The 19,261-nt window shown below is 37.3% G+C and overlaps 1 protein-coding gene across 2 annotated transcripts in view; it reads left to right on the top strand.

Moving 5' to 3' along the window:
• The window catches only part of DOCK10 (dedicator of cytokinesis 10), a 366,705-nt gene that overhangs the window by 83,614 nt on the left and 263,830 nt on the right, over nucleotides 1–19,261 (top strand). The window contains exon 1 of one of the 2 annotated variants that reach the window (XM_069104541.1): nucleotides 1,304–2,359. The exons of the other annotated variant lie outside the window; for it this stretch is intronic. Within the exon in view, the coding sequence (XP_068960642.1) occupies nucleotides 2,198–2,359 (162 nt within the window). The 5' untranslated portion in view covers nucleotides 1,304–2,197. Of the gene's footprint in view, nucleotides 1–1,303; nucleotides 2,360–19,261 lie in introns of those variants that run through there. 2 annotated transcript variants of the gene reach the window in all.

Here is a 19,261-nt window from a genome sequence, read left to right as displayed (position 1 = left end):
AAAGAGAATTAAGTGACTTTCCCAGGATCACAGAGCTAGTAAGTGTCTGAGGCTAGATTTGAACTCACAAAGATGAGTCTTCCTATCTCCAGGTCTGTCACTGTATCCACTACACCACCAAGGGGTCTAATGCAGACCAACAAATGTTTTGCCACATTCTTAGAGAGCTCTCTGGATCATTTCGGGGTAAGAGATTTGAAGAAGATCACACAGTCTGTAGGTGTCAGAAACATGACAGACTGTTCAGGTCTGTCTGGCACTTAGGCTGCTCTCTCTATCCATGGTGCTCTTTTGAGTATATATATGTGTGTGTGTGTGTATGTGTATATGTGTATGTGTGCATGTGTATATGTATGGGTTATGTGTGTCTATGTATGTATGCACATATATGTGTAAGTTCACTAATATGTGTGTATTCATTTGCATAATACACCTGTCAACCACAGGTCTGCTATGGGGCTTCCTCAGTGCTCTGAAACACAAGTGGTTCAGATGAACACCAAGATTCCCTGAGAACTCTCTGAGGGAGCTAGCCTAGCATATGCCAGCAGTGTAAGGATTTGGGGTTTTTTCTACTTTTTCCAGGCACACAGAATAAGTTTGCTCAAAACAGACTGAGACAAAAAAAAAAATACTGGCAGCAAGTGCTTAAAATCTCAGAGAATATGTTTTCCTTCCCTGGCAAGCATACCCATGAGCATTTTACACCGTGTTGTGACAAATTAGTGAGCAATTAATGCCTAATCAAGTACAGCACAAGATGGTCTTATAGAAGAGGCAGCACATTTTTTTTCGAGCACTTTGCTGTACCTCAAAGTAGAATGGACTTCGTCTCAAAGTTCGTATACCAGTATCTACTTTGATGAGGAGAAGTTTGTGTAGGTCAAAAGCTGTTTTCTTTTTTTTTTCTTTCTGTTGCACAGTGCCTGGAATATAGTGGGTACTTAATAAATGCTAAAAAAAATGAATTTAACTGCCTATATCAAAAACAAAAGCAAAATCATCTTCCTCCTTCCACTTTCCTTGATGCTCAGATAGTCACATTGGAATGTCAAGCTAAAAGAAAGTACCCAATATTGAAAATCCTATTGGGGAATTCTTACCTTACCTTGCATGTAAGCAAAATCCATTTTCTGTGAGATATTTTTAGTGCAAACTTCCTCTGATGCCCTATTATCTTACAGTGTACCATTAGGTCTTGAGACCATTCCAAGAAGGTCATGTGATTTCTAAGCATCTCTTTAACTGCCTTCTGAGTGACTAGTCTGACTGGAGTCAGAGTACAAAGCTGTTAACTACCAAGAGCTTGGAGTCTCTGTCCCTCTGCCTGGAATACTTAGGGTTGGGACCTGAAGGTGCTTTTAGAGTTAGCTTTCCTGAGGGGTCACTTCATTTAGCTCAAGCCCAGATCTTATTAGTAGAGATTCTTTTTGATCTCGTTGTCCTCTCCCCTACCCAGGGTTGATATAAAAATGTATTAGTCTGCAAAACTGCATGTGTGGGAACAGAACAACCATATCATTGAGAAGCAATGTTAGTAAGGATTTCTTCTGGGGTTTGGTGCATGCTTTCTGCAGCTGTCCTGATTTGGAAGGTTCTGTGCCTCAGATGACACCATTGAATTACCCAAACTTAAGTCATGTGCAAAGAGCATCCTTTTAATCACTTAATAAGTGGAGGTGTAGCAAAGGTTCCTTTTGGAAATGGATTTTTTTTTTCAATTCACTATTTCTACTCTTGTCCTCAATGCTAATCTTATTATTGGTGTCAATACTTCTCACTGTTCTATGCACATTTGTTAGCTTGGAGTCAGACTCTTATGTTGTTTTATTTACCCTATATCTGAGTGGGAGGGGAGGAGATTGTAATATGTTGACATCCATGAACCTGAGACTTATAGCCCATCTCCATAATGTACAGGAAGCTTAGTCTCCCGGGTGAGTTGAGGAAACACTCTCCCAGCAAAAATGCACTCATATTTCTGAGTGTGTCTCATTTCAGTGGATCAAATCTTTCCTATCTCTGCATCCAAGCTACTCAGTTGTGATCAGATGATCAGGACCCAAGGAAGCGATTGGAGAGCTGGCTGGCTGCAGCTGCAATGTAGGCTGTTTGCAGGGACAAGGAGCCACTGTGTTTTTTTTTTTCAAACATAGCATAAACATAGAAGTTATTTTGTAGGCTCCAGGATGCAGCGATGGGCTGCGCTGCCAGTATTGTTCTGTTACAAGCCTTTCGTTCAGTGGTACAGAGGAACTGTCCACACATTTGCCGGCGACGCCAGGAAGAGCCATCACATGAAATTGTGCCTCTCGAGAGTGAGGACGAAATGAGCAGACCCAGGACCCTCATCATCATGGTAGAGTATGCTTCACTCTTTACCTTCAGGTCACTGAATTTGCTCCTGTCTATGGGATATATGGCTGAAGTTGCTCGTGTATTGTTTTGGTTTGGTTTTCTATAGAAACAGAAAAATCGGCTGGATGATTGACTCCTGTGAATGAGTGCTTGAGTAGTTTTCAGAAACTCTTATTCGACCCAGCTGAGATTTGTCTGTTACCCAATTAGATTATACCTGTGGACTGTTGGAAACTCTTCTCTATTTAGCTTTCTAAAATCCAAATTTAGCTGTCATTCAGAGAAGGCATTTCAGAGTGGGGATTAATTGAATGCTTTTTATTTTATGCTTCAAGTTTTAAGGAATAAATAGAAACATAGTGATTTGGGTTTCACCAACGTAAACACCTGAATGTGCTTAGTTTTATCATTAAGTCTCTGCAGCCATAGCTTCAGTTGGGTTTTTAATTCTGATGGTGGCAAAAAAAGAGAGAAAACATACATATCTTTTTCTTTTTAATCATAGTAGTGTTTTCGGAATAAGGGATGACTCTTTTAGTAAAATAGTGATCAAGTTTCTTACTTACTGAGCCTTGATTCACTCTTAAAGAAATTGTCTGTAGAATAGACTTGCTTTCAGATATACTACTGGGCAGTTGTTCTTTGTCACCTGTTAAATGCTATCTCCTCTCTGATTCAAATTCCTTAAGATTCTCTTTGGTGTGAATTGTAGGACAGGGAGTCTTTTCTTGCTTCTAAGTTTCTTTCTGATGAAGGAAATCTGCTTAGTCACTGAAATTCCACACCAGGATGTAGAGACTGTGTTAAAGTTTCCAAAATTTGGGCAAAATAATGAAGTCTGGGTGGTTTTGTATAGTAGAAATGTTTTTCCTCTCATATATCAAATCTGCATCTAATAGTGAATGAAAAATCCCTGCCTAGAATTCTTTAGTTAAAAGTGTTTTCACTTGGTTTGTGTCTCTAAATGATAGATTATTAAACATTTCCCAATGATTTCTTCAAATCAAACTGGTTTCAACACATATGATTTTTTTTAATACTTAAGTCTATTCTGTACTTGCTCCTGCTTCTGAAGCAGCTAAGACAACTCTGCTAACATGCATTAATTTCACACTGCTAACTTCAAACCTGTGGCAGCTCATATCAGTGAAGTCCTTTGAAAGTTGATAAGTAATATGTGGCAGTTTAGGTCACTCAGAGGCATGCATACATTTGTCCCACAAATCCTGCTTTAAACCTGATAATAAAAGGATGGACTTTGCCCATTCCTATAGGGTTTGTAGCTCCCAACTTGTTATGTCTGTCACCTGAACAACTAGCCCTTTGTTCTCCCTTTCTGTTGTTGTTTTTGTTCTTTTTGTTGTTGTACTAATTAAATCAAGCCTTAAAAAAATCAATGATAAAATGTGAAAAAATTAATCATCATACAATGTGGAAAACCATCAAAGCCTAAAAAGGTCTTGCTAAAATAAGAAAGAAATTCAAACATAACAAGGAAATGCATTAGGAAAATTGGCAGCTCTCCTAAAGAAAATACTTTTCATGACAGAATTTTAAAGAGAAGAAAGAAACTTTGTAAATCTACTTTAAATTCAGTTGAACAAATATTTATCAGTGCCTGCTGTGTTCAAGGCACTTTGCTAGGGACTAGAGATAGAAGATAAAAAGCTACACGGTCCTTCCTTCAGGAAGCTTATCGTCTACTGCACAGGGACAAGGAAACTTGAAGACACGATTAAATACTATACAAAAAGAGGAACAGAAGATGTGTCAATCCATCACCTAGCATTTATTAAATGCCTCCCATGTGCTAAGGACAATAGAATAGACACTGGCTAAACAAAGACAAAAAAAGAAAGAAAAAATGTTTACTTTCAAAGAGCTTAGATTCTATTAGACTTATAAAATATGTAGACTAAATATAAAATAGATAACGTTTAACTTGTTACAAGGATGTTTAGAAGGGTGGACACTGGCAGTCAAGGAGTGGGGGAGGTCAGGCAAGGCACCAAGTAAAAGATGGTCTTGAGTTAAGTATTTTAAAAAGTGAGGAATTCTATGAGGCAGAGAAAGGTAAGGAATACCTTCCATGCATGAAGGATGACTAATACAAAAGCACTGAGATTGGAAATTGAGTAACATTACATGTAAGGAATAGAGAGAAGTTCAGTTTGTGTTATAGAATGAGAGAAGAGGAGTACATAAGACAGCTGGAAGGAGACGTTGGAGCCAATTTGTGGAAGGCTAAAATGTAAACAGAAAAGTTTAAATGTTATCCTAGATGAAATAATATGTCACTGGCATGTGTTGAGTAGGGAAGAGACTCGGTCAGATTTGCACTAAAGGAAACCCACAGTATTAAATATGTTTATGATAATATGAAGAAAAGAGATAGGACGCTAACAACTAGGGGAATCAGGAAAAGAATTCCTTAGGAGTTGGTGCATAGTCCTTGAAAGAAGCTAAGGATGCTATAATGAAACATCCTTCCTTCCTCTCGATTAAGTATTGATAGATTTCAGGTGCAGAAAATTGACTGCACTGTCAGAAGTTGCTATCAGGTGGTTTTGCTTCATGTTTTTCTTTGTTATAAGGGAAGTTTCAAAGAGGGGACAGTTCCTGGGAAGTGAGTGTGCTGTTTAAAAGAAAAACCTCAACAAAGCATTTTTTAAAAAATAAACTCTGCCAAGAAAATGAAGTAATGGATCCCTAGTCATCTCAAATGAAAATCCTTATTTGCCTTGTGATACTTTTCATCTATGCAGCAAAAATCTTTTGTTGCTTTACTAAAATTAGAGTGTCTGATAGAGGGGGGAGGGTTTAAATATTTGTTATTATTATCATAAAAATGTATTAAAACTTTTCTGGGTGCTAGATAAAACGAGTTGAGCATATCTAGTCTCTACCCTGTAGAAACTTACAATCTGAAACGGATGTCTTTATCATTCCCCTTCAACACAGTTCTCCACCCTAACTTCCTTCTTTCAGGTAATGGAACCAACCTTCTCCTAGTGACCAAAACTTGAAGCATCTTTGATTCCCCTCTCTCATCCCCTCTCCCCCACAATATTCAATCGGTTACTAAGTTTTATGGATTTTTCTTTGACAATGCATCTAGGATCTATCACTTTATAGGCTCTCTGACTTGACCCACTCAAGTTCAAGACCTTCTTTTTATGACCAGTGTCTCCTTTCTCCAATCCATCCTGAACACTTCCTCCAGTGAACTATTCTTAAAGCCCTGCTCTAATTATATCACTTTCCTGATTTTAGAAAAAAAAACAACTTTAAATGACTCCATAATGCCTTCAGGATAAAGTCAAAAGTTCTAAGTCTGAATATCAAGCTTAGCATTCAGGCTAAGGACCAGGCTCCTCTGAGCTTACTAATCATTATTCACCTTCATGTACTCTAAGCACCAGCCACCTGCTTTACTCACTGAATTCATCTTTAGCCTAAACTCCTCATTTTATAAATGAGGAAACTATGAAATAGCTTATTCTTTCTTCAACCCGATTTTTACTCACTCTTTCATTCATTCATTCATCCATACATCCAACAAATATTTATTAAGTATACACAATATGTCCTGCAGTGGACTAGGTGTCAACTGTTAATAATTTGCCTATTCTTTTTATTTTCCTACCAATATCTATTGCTATCTTTGTTATCTGACTCTTACAATGATATTTAACAGCTTGTGATTTTTGGCCTTTGGAGGGTTGAAAAGCTTTGCATTCACTTCCTTCCATGTTGATCATGGAAAATGCTTATTAAAAGCTTGGTAAAATCAAAATTCTTTCTATCCTTCACATGATGTCCCTCACATGGTGTCCTGTGCATAATAGGTCCTCAGTAAATGTGTTGATCTGGATTGATTTAAGGCAATGACATTGACATATACAATCAACACAGTTGATTGAGCCCATCAGCTGCAATGTATTGAGGCAAATCCAGAAAAGAGAAAGCCCTTCTGATCAATTCAAGGAGCTGCCACATTCATGTCTCCATGTACAATCTGGCAACCAAACCAAGGTCCCCCAGATGCGGGGTGGAGAGTGGGATGAGAGGACTCTAGCCCCCAGGAAGGGCTACAGGCTAATTGTCTAGGGAGATTCCTAAATGGAGGGATCTTTGCACTCCACTCCCTTTGAGCTGTTTAGATTAAAACAGAGAAAACCGATTTGCTGGAAATCATAGAATGTCAGAACCCCACCTGGGGGAGGGAGAGAGAGCTTTAATGTTCCTCAGTCTAGTCCTATCGTTTTACAGATTAAGAAACTGAAATGGAATACACAACTATTTAAAACTTTCCTAATAAAAATTTTGAAGGTGTGCCTAACTCAGTGAATCATCAGAGAAAGTAAAATAGATGATATGAAGTATAGAGTAGTGGATATGGAAGTCAGTAAGACCTAAGGTTGAATCTTGCCTTAGTCACTTACTGTGTGACCCAAGACAAATCACTCAATTGATCTCCCAGTCTCAGATTCTTCATATGTAAAATTGGTATAATATTAATATTGGTATAATAATAATAATAATTAAGAGGGTTTTGTGAGAATCAAATGAGATACATGTAAACCACTTTGAAAACCTTGAAGTGATACATACTTTGGTTATTCGTTGTAAGATTAAAAAATCTCTGAACAAAGCATTTGCCTCTTTAAACAACTTTTCAGAGATACTGGCTGCCCCAAGGAAGCAGTATCTTCTTTAGGAATTCTTTGGTGACTCCAGAGCTCCAGTAAACATTGTTTGTTACCTTCCAGAAGAATTTAAATTCATCATTGTCCTTAAAAGGTCTTGGATCAGATTCTCTAATGCTCAAAGTGAACCACCAATCCTGGGAGTAGGGAATTTGGCTCCTGGGATGTATTCTCAGAAACTAGGTTTCCTCCAGGTAACCATCTGTCACCTAGCTTGCTCATTACTTTCTGCAACTCAGGAGAACTGTTGGACCTAAATATCCCAACTTTCCAGGAGTATAATGGAAAGAAAACTGAGCTTGGAGTCAGGAGATCCAGATCACCTTAATCCCTCTCTAATTGTTACCCTCATGTAAAACATGAGCACCGATAACCTCTTCTTGGCAAAGTGCTTTGAGAGTATTGGATAATGCAAGGTAGCAAGTGAGGCTCATGCATTGTTTATGGAAACAGAAATGTATCTCCATCTTTGAAGGTTATATAGTTACATTGGCAGAGGTTGGTTTTCAAATATGTCACATTCAATAAGGACAGGAATTGAGAGGAGCCTATGAAATAATGTAATACAAGGATAATAGTGATGTAGGGAAGTAAAATTTTCCCCTCATTTCTATGCCCTGATTTAATAATGAATTATACTAAGTTAACACAGCTTTAGTAACAAAGGAAATGAACATGGTTTGCTGTGTCCTCAATATTTTCATACTGTATCTAGCCTAGCTCAGATTTGACTTAACATTCTCATTTTCATTTTCTTATTTTGAATAGACATGATTTTTTGCTTAAAAGAAACTATGTTTAATAAAATATCCCTGCCAGTGTTTTTTTTTCTAAATTATCTACCATATAGATGGGTCAGGTTGGTGAGTGAAGACTAAGAAAAATTATAGAATTGGTGCCCCTTCCCCCATTTTGGAGATTTGAGCAGAATACCAAGTTTACATTAAAATAAGAATGACTTGGACTACTCCACTCCCCCCCCCCATTGTTGACAATAATAATTTGCTATAATTCATTTATCAAGTGCCTTGGGTGCTAGGGATACAATGACAGAAATGAAATTTTCCTATTCCCTGTAAATATTCCCTGTAAGTTCCAAAGAACTTATATTCTATTCAACAGAGGTATGGAACTTAGCAATGCAACTTTTCATTTTCTGGTGCTTGGGAAGCTTAGAGTACATACTACATACTTTCTGAAATAATAATCTTTCACTTTCTGGAATTTACCAAGTTTTTTTTTAAATCAGAGATGATATGGGAGTAGAAGAATAAGATAAATGTAAAAATAAGAAGAAAAAGATTATAAATGCATAAAAACATTGAAAAGGAAATAGGGACAGAGAAGTTGAAAAGATTACTTCCTTTACTCAATAGTACTGGTGTAATCTCTTGGTTTCCAGAACATGATTGGAGGGGTTGGTAGGAAGTGGGAGTAGGAAGGTTATTTTGGGGGGGGTTTTTTGGAAGAGATTTGGGGTTAAGTGACTTGCCCAAGGTCACGCGGCTAGTTTTTGTGTTAAGTGTCTGAAGCCGGATTTGAACTCAGGTCCTCCTGACTACAGGGCCGGTGCTCTATTTGCTTCACCGCCCCGAGTAGGAAGGTTATAGACCAAGTTGATCAGTAACTTTTTGTGTTCACAACTAGAAGACAGTTGTAAAGTTAAAATAACCAAGCTGGTTGTAAACATGAAGGAAATCCATTACTGCATGGTTGCTTATTGTACAGACTCCAGTATGGCCCTGCCCAAATCCAATGTATCCCCCTCCCAAAGCTAATCATTTAGAGAAAAGCGATATCACACATTAGCTTATAAGATGGGTTTTAATCTTACCCCCTAGCACTTTGATGCTCCAATGGAGTGGTATTTTTTATAAGAAATAAATGAATTTAACATCCATTGAGCTTACCATGAGTGTTTTCAGGGGAAAAATGAATAAGAATTACTGTCATTTTTCTACCACTTTAAGAAGATCATCTGAATGAGCTACATGGTTATTTCTGCCACCTACACAGTGTTTTTAATGAAGTTGTTTAATTGAGAGCTTAGATAAACATGAAAAATTTCCCCCTATTGGAATCATTTTGCATAATATGTTTAATTTGGAAAAAAATATTTTATTCTCTATTTTGTAAAACCAATCTTATAAAGTAAAAGAGAAACAGACATTCAATCAGACATGCCAATCTAGTGAGTTTAGACAAGTTTTTTGAGACCAAATGAGACCAAATAAGTCTCAAATGAGAATTCTTTCCCTTAAATATTTTGATTGGCAAGTCACCTAAATTTAGCATATTAGTCATAGATGATTTTGTACTGAGAGACAGCCTGGCAGAGAGTGTCTAGATGGTCAGACTTTGAGTCAGAAAGACATATTCAAGTCCTAACTCTGGAATATGCTGACTCTGAGACCAGGGGCAAGTGACAGTCTCTCAGGGTGACAATTAATTAACCTCTCTAAGTTGCAAACAAATGCAAAACCTCTCCCTCAGAGGAGACTATCTACACTAGGGCCTCCCCATAATTATAAAATAAAAGACCTAGATAAAAAATAATAAAAACTGGTGCAGCATAAAACCAGGCCTTCATCTCTACAAAATGTCTTCATTAATTCAAGTTACACTTCCAAATTTTATCATGTACTATGGAGAAGGCAAAAATCTACCTCATTCTTCTTGGATATATTTAGGCAAATAAAATTGAACTTTTCCAAAGAAGCTTAATTTGTTCCCCCTTGTTGATATTAGAGTGGGAAAATGGAAATTCAAGTCAGCAAATTCAGTATGGTGTTAAAGTACTTATCAAAAAGATCAGATCCTCCTTATTCAAGCAAATACTCCTAAATGAGTTTTTATTGAGCCAAGTATGAATTTATTATTCCTTTATAGATCCTAATTGCCACTCTTTGAAAACTTAATATTTTGACTTCTTTCTGTTTTCCTTTCTCTTTTATGTGAAAGTACCTTTAATTAAATCAAGAATTTAGTATCAGAAATTCAGTCATGAGGGCGGCCAGGTAGCCATCGAGTAAGAGCACCAGCTCCAGTGTTGGGATGACCTGTGGATCGAATCCGGGCTCAGACACTTATTACCCACCCAGAAACACCTGGCCGTGTAACCTTGAGCAAGTTACTTAACCCCAATTGCTTTAAAAAAAAAAAAAAAAAGAAAAAAAGAAATTCAGTAATGAAAAACAGAAACCAGTTTACCTTAGAAAAATAGAATTTTACAAATGAAAAAGTTCTATATTAATGTGAGCTGCTGTAATCATTTTGTGTAAATTTACTTAATATGTTCCTATTTGCAATGTTTTAAAATACATTTCATTGATATCTTTTGTTTTACTTTGACTACATTTCCAAATATTTTGTGCCACTTCTGGCAATTTTTTTAAACAGTTCAGAAAAATGAATACATTGAAAGTTCTGATATCATGTACAGTGATCCCTTTGGTCCTCCACATCTGCAAAGAATTCAGGGAAGTAGCTTCTCATGACTCTTCTCTGGGGCTAAGCTTGGTCTTTATAATTCCATTGGAGTAATTTTCAATCCTTATTTTGTTCTTCTTTCATATGCCCCACTGGCAAGTAGGAAACCAAATCATGGTTCATTGAATAGGGTGCTAGACTTGGAGTTAGGAAGACATGAGTTTAAATATCACCTCAAACACTAATTGTATCACCCTGTACATGCTACTTTATCTCTCTTGCCCTTGGTTTGCTCATCTGTAAAATGGAAATAATAAAAGCACCTACCTGACAGAGTTGTCATATATGTGAAGTAATTGGCAAACCTTAAATTGCTGTATAAATGCTAGCTTCTATTATTATATTATTTTCCTGGTCCTGCTGACTTCACTTTCTATTAGTTCACAGATATTTTCCCATGCTTCTGGATTCATCACATTCTTGGTTTCTTGCAGCTTAATAATAATAGCCATTATATTCATGTACCACATTTGTTTAGCCGTTCTTCAAGCCATTGACAAATACTTTGTCTCCATTCCTTTGCTAATATAAGAAACTCAGCTATAAATATTTTTTGAGTCTCTTTTCACTCTAATACATTCTTCAACTACACTGCAGCTGCCAAAGTGATTTTCCTAAACCACAGATCTGACAATGTCATTCTTTAATTCAATAAATCCCAGTGGATCCCTGTTACCTCCAGAATTAAATATAAAAGACCATGTTTATAATTTAAAGCTTTCTGCAACTTGGCCCCTTCCTACCTTAATAGTATTCATGTGCTTTACTCCCCTCCATATACTATGTGATCCACTTACACAGACTTACTTGCTGTTCCTCACAATCCACCTCCCATCTCAGTGTCTTTGCACACTGGCTGTCCCCTGTGCCTAGAATATTTTCCCTTCTCACTCCTCTGGTCCTAGATCTCATGGCTTCCTTCAGAATTCAGCTCAAAACCCAACTTCTTTAAGAGTCCTTTTTTTTGTTCCTGGTCCTCCTCACCACCAATTCCTACTGCCTTCCTTCTGATATTACCTTCCATCTACTCCATATATATCTTACATGGTCATAAGCATTTGCGTATTATCTCCCTCATCAAAATGTTGGTTTCTTATATGAGCAGGATGCTCTCAAAAAAAAAAACATGGAAAGACTTACATGAACTGATGCAAAATTAATTGAGCAGAACCAGGAGAACATTATACTCAATAACAGCAGTGTTGTATGATGATCTACTATGAATAACTTAGCTATTCTCAGCAAAACAATGATCCCATACAATTCTGTAGGACTTATGATGAAAGGTGCTGTCCATCTCCAGAGAAAGAACTGGGAGAACCTGAATGCAGATCAAATTACTTTTTCTTTACTTTATGTTTCCTTCTATTTTTTTGTCTATGTTTTCTTTCACATAATGTTACATGGAAATAAGTTTTACATGACTACACATGCATAACCTATTGTCAAACCTATGTCAAATTGATTTCCTTCTCAATGAGGAAGAGAGGGGAGTGAGAGAATTTAGAACTCAAAATTTGAAAATAAAAGAATGTTAAAATTGTTTTTACATGTAATTGGGAAAAACAAAATATTAAATAATGAAAAAAATGTGAGTTTCTTGAGGTCAGGCAGGGATCATGAATTTTTTTTTGCCTTTCTTTGTGCCTCCATTGTCTGCAATGCTTGTTACTCAGTCAGTAAACATTTATTAAACACCTACTATGTGCCAGGCACCATGCTAAGTGCTGGGGATGGAAATACAAATAAAAACAGAGACTGATCCTGCCCTCAAGGAGTTTACAATCTAGTGAGGGAATGGAGCACACAGAAAGGAGAGAAAGGTAGAAGGAAAGGAGAAGGAAAAGTATCCACCATAGGATAGAGGGGCATGAAGGAGAGGGCCAAAGAAGTTTCGAACCAATGTAGCACGTGCTAAATAAGATCATTTGGCACACAGTAAATCGCTTAATAAATTTTTGTTGACAGAATTCCAAAACTCTTTCCAGAGATGCTGCATCAGTTCACAACTCCACCAATATGTCTTTCCATAACCCCTCCAATATTGACTATTCCTATTTTTAGCACCATTGCCAATTTACTGATTATGAAGTCAAACCTCAGATGTTTTGATCTGTATGTCTCTTATTAGTAACTTGGAGCAACATTTCCTATGATTATTAATCATTTGTAGTTCTTTTCAGAATGATTCATCATATCTTTTTTCTACTTTTCTATGTTAGTAATCCACAAAGTATTTAAGTACTGCACTACCATATTATGAAATGGAGAATCAGACCATCCCACAGCAGAATTCATTGTAGGCTATGACTACTAAGCCTATTTTCATCTGTGAAATGTATATTATCTGATTGCTTATTTTAATATTGTTTCTAAAATATTTTTGTGTGTTTCCTTTATCTAAGGCAATGTGTCAGGCATTTGCCTTTAATTTATAATCATAGAAAGTTGTCTACAGCTCAACAAAATTAAGTGACTTCTTCGAGGTTACCCAGGCAGTCTGTGTCAGAAGTTTAACTTGAACCCGGGTCTTCCTGATTTCAAAGTTGGCACTCTATTTAATATACCATGTAGCTTCCCTTAGAATGTCTCATTTATAATCTATGAGGATTATAGTATGCATGTTGTAACTTCCTCTCTCAGTTATAATGTAAGCTTCCTTAAGACAGGGACTTTTTTCCTTTATATCTCCAGTGCCTACCACACTCGACACTGCCTACCGCATAGTACATGCTTAACCAATCTTTTTTGAATTGGAATTAAAGTTAGGCCTGATAAAAATAAGAATAAATAAAACAAATAAATAAAAGTCTTAATATGTTGCTTCAAGACAAAGTCACTAGTTAGCAAACCTCAGATCTAAGAAAGACAGATTCCAGAAAATATATTTTATATGCAATATATCATATTACATATATTGCATATATATATAATATATTGCAATAATGATTACAAATAGATCCCCTACGCCCCAGAGTGTCTCACCATTCAGTGGAGGTCTTTGTACCATAATTAGGTTACCTTTGGTATAATGTAGAGAATAAGGTTTGGACTACATGATCACTAAGGTCCCTTCCAACTCTGAAATTCTGGGACGTTGTGACTTTAACATCTAGTGAGTGTTAGATTTTTTTTCAGATAAAAGGATTTCCTGAGTTCCACTTGAGACTCTAGGCATATTCCTCAGTTTTTCCTCAAGACAGGTGGTTCATTTACATTTTGCAAAGAAAGTTATTCTTTTGCATTCACAGCATGAAGATAATTGCTGTTTTATGCTGGTATCACAGAAATTAAAGTGGTAACTTCAATAAGTAGCAACGTAGTTCATATGGAATTTGGTTTTTTTTTTTAACACTTTTTAAAAGTGGATTTTGGGTATAGTTGGCTATTCTAGCCTCCTACAGCTAAGGTAACAACAGAAGAAGACTATTAAGTCCAAGGTACATGGGGTGAATAAGAGTCATTAAAGAAATGGATCTAAATGAGAAAGGCATCGAACCAAAAGATATTGCAAACATGGAGGCTGTGGGGAGAGATAAACAGAGAAGGAGACAGGCTGAAACGGGAATCAAAAGGCAGAGAGAGTTATAAGCAAAGAAGAAGATTTTGGAGAGGAAAGGGAAGTGGACTGTGAAATACTTTTACCATTTGTTTCAAATCAGATCAGGCATGCTGCTCTTCAAAGATCCTTCTGTAATGATGTTTTTAACCAACCTCCCTTTGTGCTCACTGAACACCATGTGACATTTCAATTTCAATCTGTGTTATTACTTTTCTATGCTTATTTTTCTTCTATGCTTGTAAATATCAGGTCCTTTCAAAAGAGGTGCCCCATTCCCTCCATTTGGTCCTCCCCCCATTTGAAGCCAGGACCATTTAAGAGAAAACAATCAGCCTTGATTTAAGGATCTTTCCAAATAAATAAATAAACAAACATCTCTGCCACTTCTCTTGATTAACTCAGAAAGCAGAATAGAACATGACAAATCTGTCCCTGGTGTTTCTGAAGCAAGTACTCTCTGAGTATGTGACAAATCTCTGGGGGCTGCACTGATGGACAGGCAGGAAAAGTTTCTACTATTGATTTTGAATGGCAGGCATGAAAACCAATGACCATGTCATAGTCTTTGTTTTCCCTGTCTTCACCCTTTCCCCATGGCCAATTTGAATGAAAAGCTAGAAATTTGGTTTTGTTAAATAATACCACCACATACGACCTCAATTTGGAAGAGAGTAGAAGCAGTTTGCCAATATGTCCCTTCATTTAAATGGAATTCGATTCAAATAGAAGGCATTTATTGTAATTGACAGTGATAATGATGATAATGGTGGTGGTGGTGGTGGTGGTGATAATGGTATGGTGTGGATAGTGATGGTGATAATTTACTTTGAAAATATTCTAAAGGGTCCGTATTTTGGTCTAAAATTATCTTCATCTTTTGGATTAGGATCAAAGATTAAGAGCTAAAAGGAACCTCAAAGGCATCCATCCAGTCCTCTCTGCCTAATTTTAGAGATGAGGGAACTGAAATCCAGAAATGTTCATGTGATCCCAGGATTATTGGATCACAAATCTAGAGCTGGACATCAATGACCTTAGAAGACAGCTAATCTAACTCCCTTATTTTATAGACAGGAAAACCGAGGCAGCTCAGCAAGGCTAAATGACTGATTAAGTGATTCCCACAACATCTCATAGGTAACAAGAGGCAGAAGTCTTAGTGCTATTTTAAGCTCCTTGATTAAAATGCGCTAAAACTTTGGAGAGACCCTGGATAACCATACCAGGTTTTATTATGCCTCTAGCTATTCATATTGTAGGTGGACACATAGAAGAGGAGGCCGGGTAGTCATGATTACTAGCCAATATATTTCAATTCCATAACAACATAAAAACCTGCCAGTTCCCCTCCATTAGATTCTTCCCTAATTGTTTTTTTTTTTTTTAAAGCAATCGGGGTTAAGTAACTTGCTCAAGGTTACACGGCCAGGTGTTTTTGGGTGGGTGCTAAGTGTCTGAGCCTGGGATTCGATCCCCAGGTCATCCCGACACTGGAGGCGGTGCTCTTACTCGCTGTGCTACCTGGCTGCCCCTAATAATTGTTAGTTCAGTATTTCAACTCTTTGATGACACCTTGACCTCAAGGATGTGGTTCTTTTCTCCATCAGTGCAGATTGTGACACATTCATGCCTTCTGCTTCTATATGATTTTTGTTCATGTTTCAAAGGAAACCCCACTAAGGATTCACCCACTGTTCAAGAGATACTATTCTAGGTCCTTATACTTTTAATGGATCTCAATAGAAATCACTGGCTATCCACCAAATATCACTCAGTCTTGCCATTTGATGGGTCTGCTTCCTTTTCTAATCATTTACTTCCTCAGTTGCATACACACAAATACACACACACACACACACACACACACACACACACACACACACCTTATTGCACTTACTGAGGTTAGGTTATCATTGGAAGTATTGATCCTGCTTGTCCCTGCTGGGCAGTTCTCCATTGTCCTTTAGCTACAACTTTAATTTCTTGGAATTAAGGCAGCAGCAAAAAAGTTTTAGCTAAATAGCTTTTCTCTGCAGTTCCCTAGAAGTTGCTGCATTTGCCTGTCCAGTATGATTGACTAGAATTGACAGACACTGGGCAATATGGTGTAGTGGCAAATGTATGTGACTGGGAGGCAGGAGACATGTTTTCTAATCAAAGCATTCCTGATTATTAGCCCAACTAACCCTGGGCACTATATTTGACCTTCCTGAGAGTCTAGATTCTTATTGTAAAATGGGGATAATACCTGCTGTGTTGACTTCCCATTCATTCAGCAAACATTTATTAAACCCCTACAGTGTGCTAGGCACCATACTAAGCACTAGGGATTCACAAAGAGACAAAAGACATTGCTTGCCCTCAAGGAGCAAGAGTGTTGTAAGAAGCAAATAAGAAAATGAGGACAAAAAAATGGAACTATAATTAAGTGCTAAGTTTAAACAGCCATTCGTGTGTTTGTTTCATTAAGGGTTAAATGATTGGTCATGACTTCATAGTGACTACCAGTTTTTCATGGTTATAGGAGTAAAGGACTTCAGTAGGTCTTTGGGGGAATTATTGTTATTCATGTTAATATAGGCATTCATATGGTATTTTAAAATATACTATCTCGTTTGAACCTTACAATGTTTCTGTAAGGGTAAACAGTAAGAGCTTCATTATCACCTTTTATGAATAATGAAATTGAATCTCAGGGAGACTAATAGAATTCTAGACTTCAAGCTAGAACCTTAGGGTTCATCTATTGTACCTCCTAACTTTGTGATAAAGGAACTGAAGCACAGAGAGGTTCGGTGTTTGGCCCATGTTCCGATAGCTAGCAAGCAAGTTTTGAATTCAAGCTCTTTTAAATTCTCCTATAGTGACATGGAGAAAGATCCCCAATACTTTTTATTTATTGGACCTTTTAAGATTTAAACCTTTTCATTATAGACCCTTTCAGAGATGAGGGTAAACACAAAATGAAAAGATTTCTACTTTTTTGACATACAGGCAAAGATTTTAGAATTGGAAGGGGCATTATCCAACAAAGTTACCAACTTTTCGAGAGGTAATGTAGAGGAATAGATCCATTTACTAGATGAGATGACTCACACACAGAGAAGCTACCTGACCTGGTCTAAGAGGCCAGTAAGGGAATAGGGCTTCATTGTTTCAGATTATGATTGTTAGGTTGCCTTGTCCCCTTTCTCTCAATTCCCTACCTGGTCACTTGACTCAGGAAATAGCAGCTTCGCAAGCTGTGTCTATGATTCAGGAAAGCTGTGCTAGGCAGTATCTGATCTTACAACTCTTAATATTGCTTGCAGCATTCTGGAAAATTCTCTGAGCTGATATACTAGCAACCAAAGTACAGTACCTCCACTGGAGGGGAAGGAGACTGAAGGCAAATGCAATATAATTGGAGACTTTCAGGGTCGACACTGTCCCATGTCCACCTGCTGTCCTTGCATCAAAACACATATACAACCACTCTACCTAGTCTGGCACTCTTCAAAACCGGACCAATTTTGAATCATCTCTTCCCATATATACTGGCATACCAATTACTTAAATTCAACAAATTAAAAAATTAAAATGCCTACCATGTCCACTGCTGTGCTAGACACTAAGAATAGAAAGAAAAGAATGAAATTATCTTTTCCCTCAAAAGAATTTATATTCTACTGGGGGTAAAAACACACATATAAATATAAATTATGTATAAAAAATCAAATTTGTTTTGAGATGTAAGAGAAAAACCTTGGAGACATCGGAAACAACTGGAGACATCGGAAAAGGCTTCTTGTAAGAGGTAATGCTTAAACTAAGCTTTGAGTAATTGTAAGACACAAAGGTAAAGAGGTATGGAGCCTTTTTTAGGGATATCCATTTGATAGTTATTTGGAAGATGAATTGAAGAGGGGGGAGGCAAGATGCAAGGAGAACAATTAGGAGGCTTTTCCCAATGTCCTGATTCACGGGCACAATGTAAGAAGTGAGTAGTGACTCTTCCTGCATAAACAGCATCTCCTGTGTCTCCCTAGTCCACAGCCTGCTTCAGCCAATAGTTTAGTGATAGTTAATAAGAGTAAAGGTTTATAAAATTTACAACACAAGAAATGAGATCTGTTCCCTATCCCAGCTGTTCTTGACATGTTTTGTGTCATGGATCCCTTTGGCAGTCTGGTTAAATCTACAGACCCCTTCTAAAAAAGAATATTTTTAAATAATTGGAGGAAATGCTAAAATTCTCTTAAAAGTTAGTGAAAATGAAGATTATTTTCCACCTTTCAAATTCATAGAACCCCTGAAACCTATCCATGGATTCACAAGGGGTCCATGGATCCTAGGTTAAAAACCCCTGCCCTATGACCATCATGTGTAAGAGTACTTTAGAACAAGGCAGGAGGTGCCAGTAACAAATCTATGCTGCTTTTGTTTCTCTGATTCTCCTATTGGACTAGTACTTAAACACACCCCAGAGAATCTTGGAATCTGGGAAATATCCCCTTGTGCTTGGTGGCTTAGATTGACCCATGCATAATTTCACATCTCACATTATTATGTGCCCAAAGCTTATAATGTTCCTGATGCTGTGAGGTATTTTCTGGCATTCTCATGGAAAAGCTTCCAGGGAGTGATTTCTCTGAAAGAAAAAGGTAGACTTGCCATCCCTGTTCTGCCATCTGTGCCTCCCCAAACCTTTTCCAAGAAATTTCCAGGCATGTGGACATTTTTGAGGTTTATCATCCCTGTTGCTAGTTGGCATTGTTTGAATTGCCCTTGGGTTGTCTGGCTTTACACCAGATGCTTTAGGTCTCACTTGGCCAACTCAAAATTCAGCCCCTACTTTTTATTTAAATATCCTCCACACATATATGTTCACTAGGAATTAACAAAGAAGTGCAGGAGTTTCCAAACCTCAACTTTTCTTGAACATTAGCCCACAGAAGAGTCAAAATGAAAGGCTGTTGGAAACGTGGAGGTAACTAGCATGTGATCTATGGGAGGGCATGTGAGATGCCAAAGGACTTCCAGTTCTGGTTTCCCTTTGAGATTTGCTTGGGGAGGTAGGATTTTCTCATGGGATTAGTAAAAAGAGAAGCAATTCAAGAGGACCTGAGTTCGGATCCACCCTCTGACACTTAACGCAAAAAAA

This window comes from Petaurus breviceps, unplaced genomic scaffold, assembly GCF_028583685.1.
Source record: "Petaurus breviceps papuanus isolate PSGF00001 unplaced genomic scaffold, PetGlider_PUasm1.0 688, whole genome shotgun sequence".
Classification (NCBI taxonomy): Eukaryota; Metazoa; Chordata; class Mammalia; order Diprotodontia; family Petauridae; genus Petaurus; species Petaurus breviceps.
Note: the sequence above shows the minus strand (reverse complement) of the source record. Positions and strands in the feature narration are given on the sequence as shown.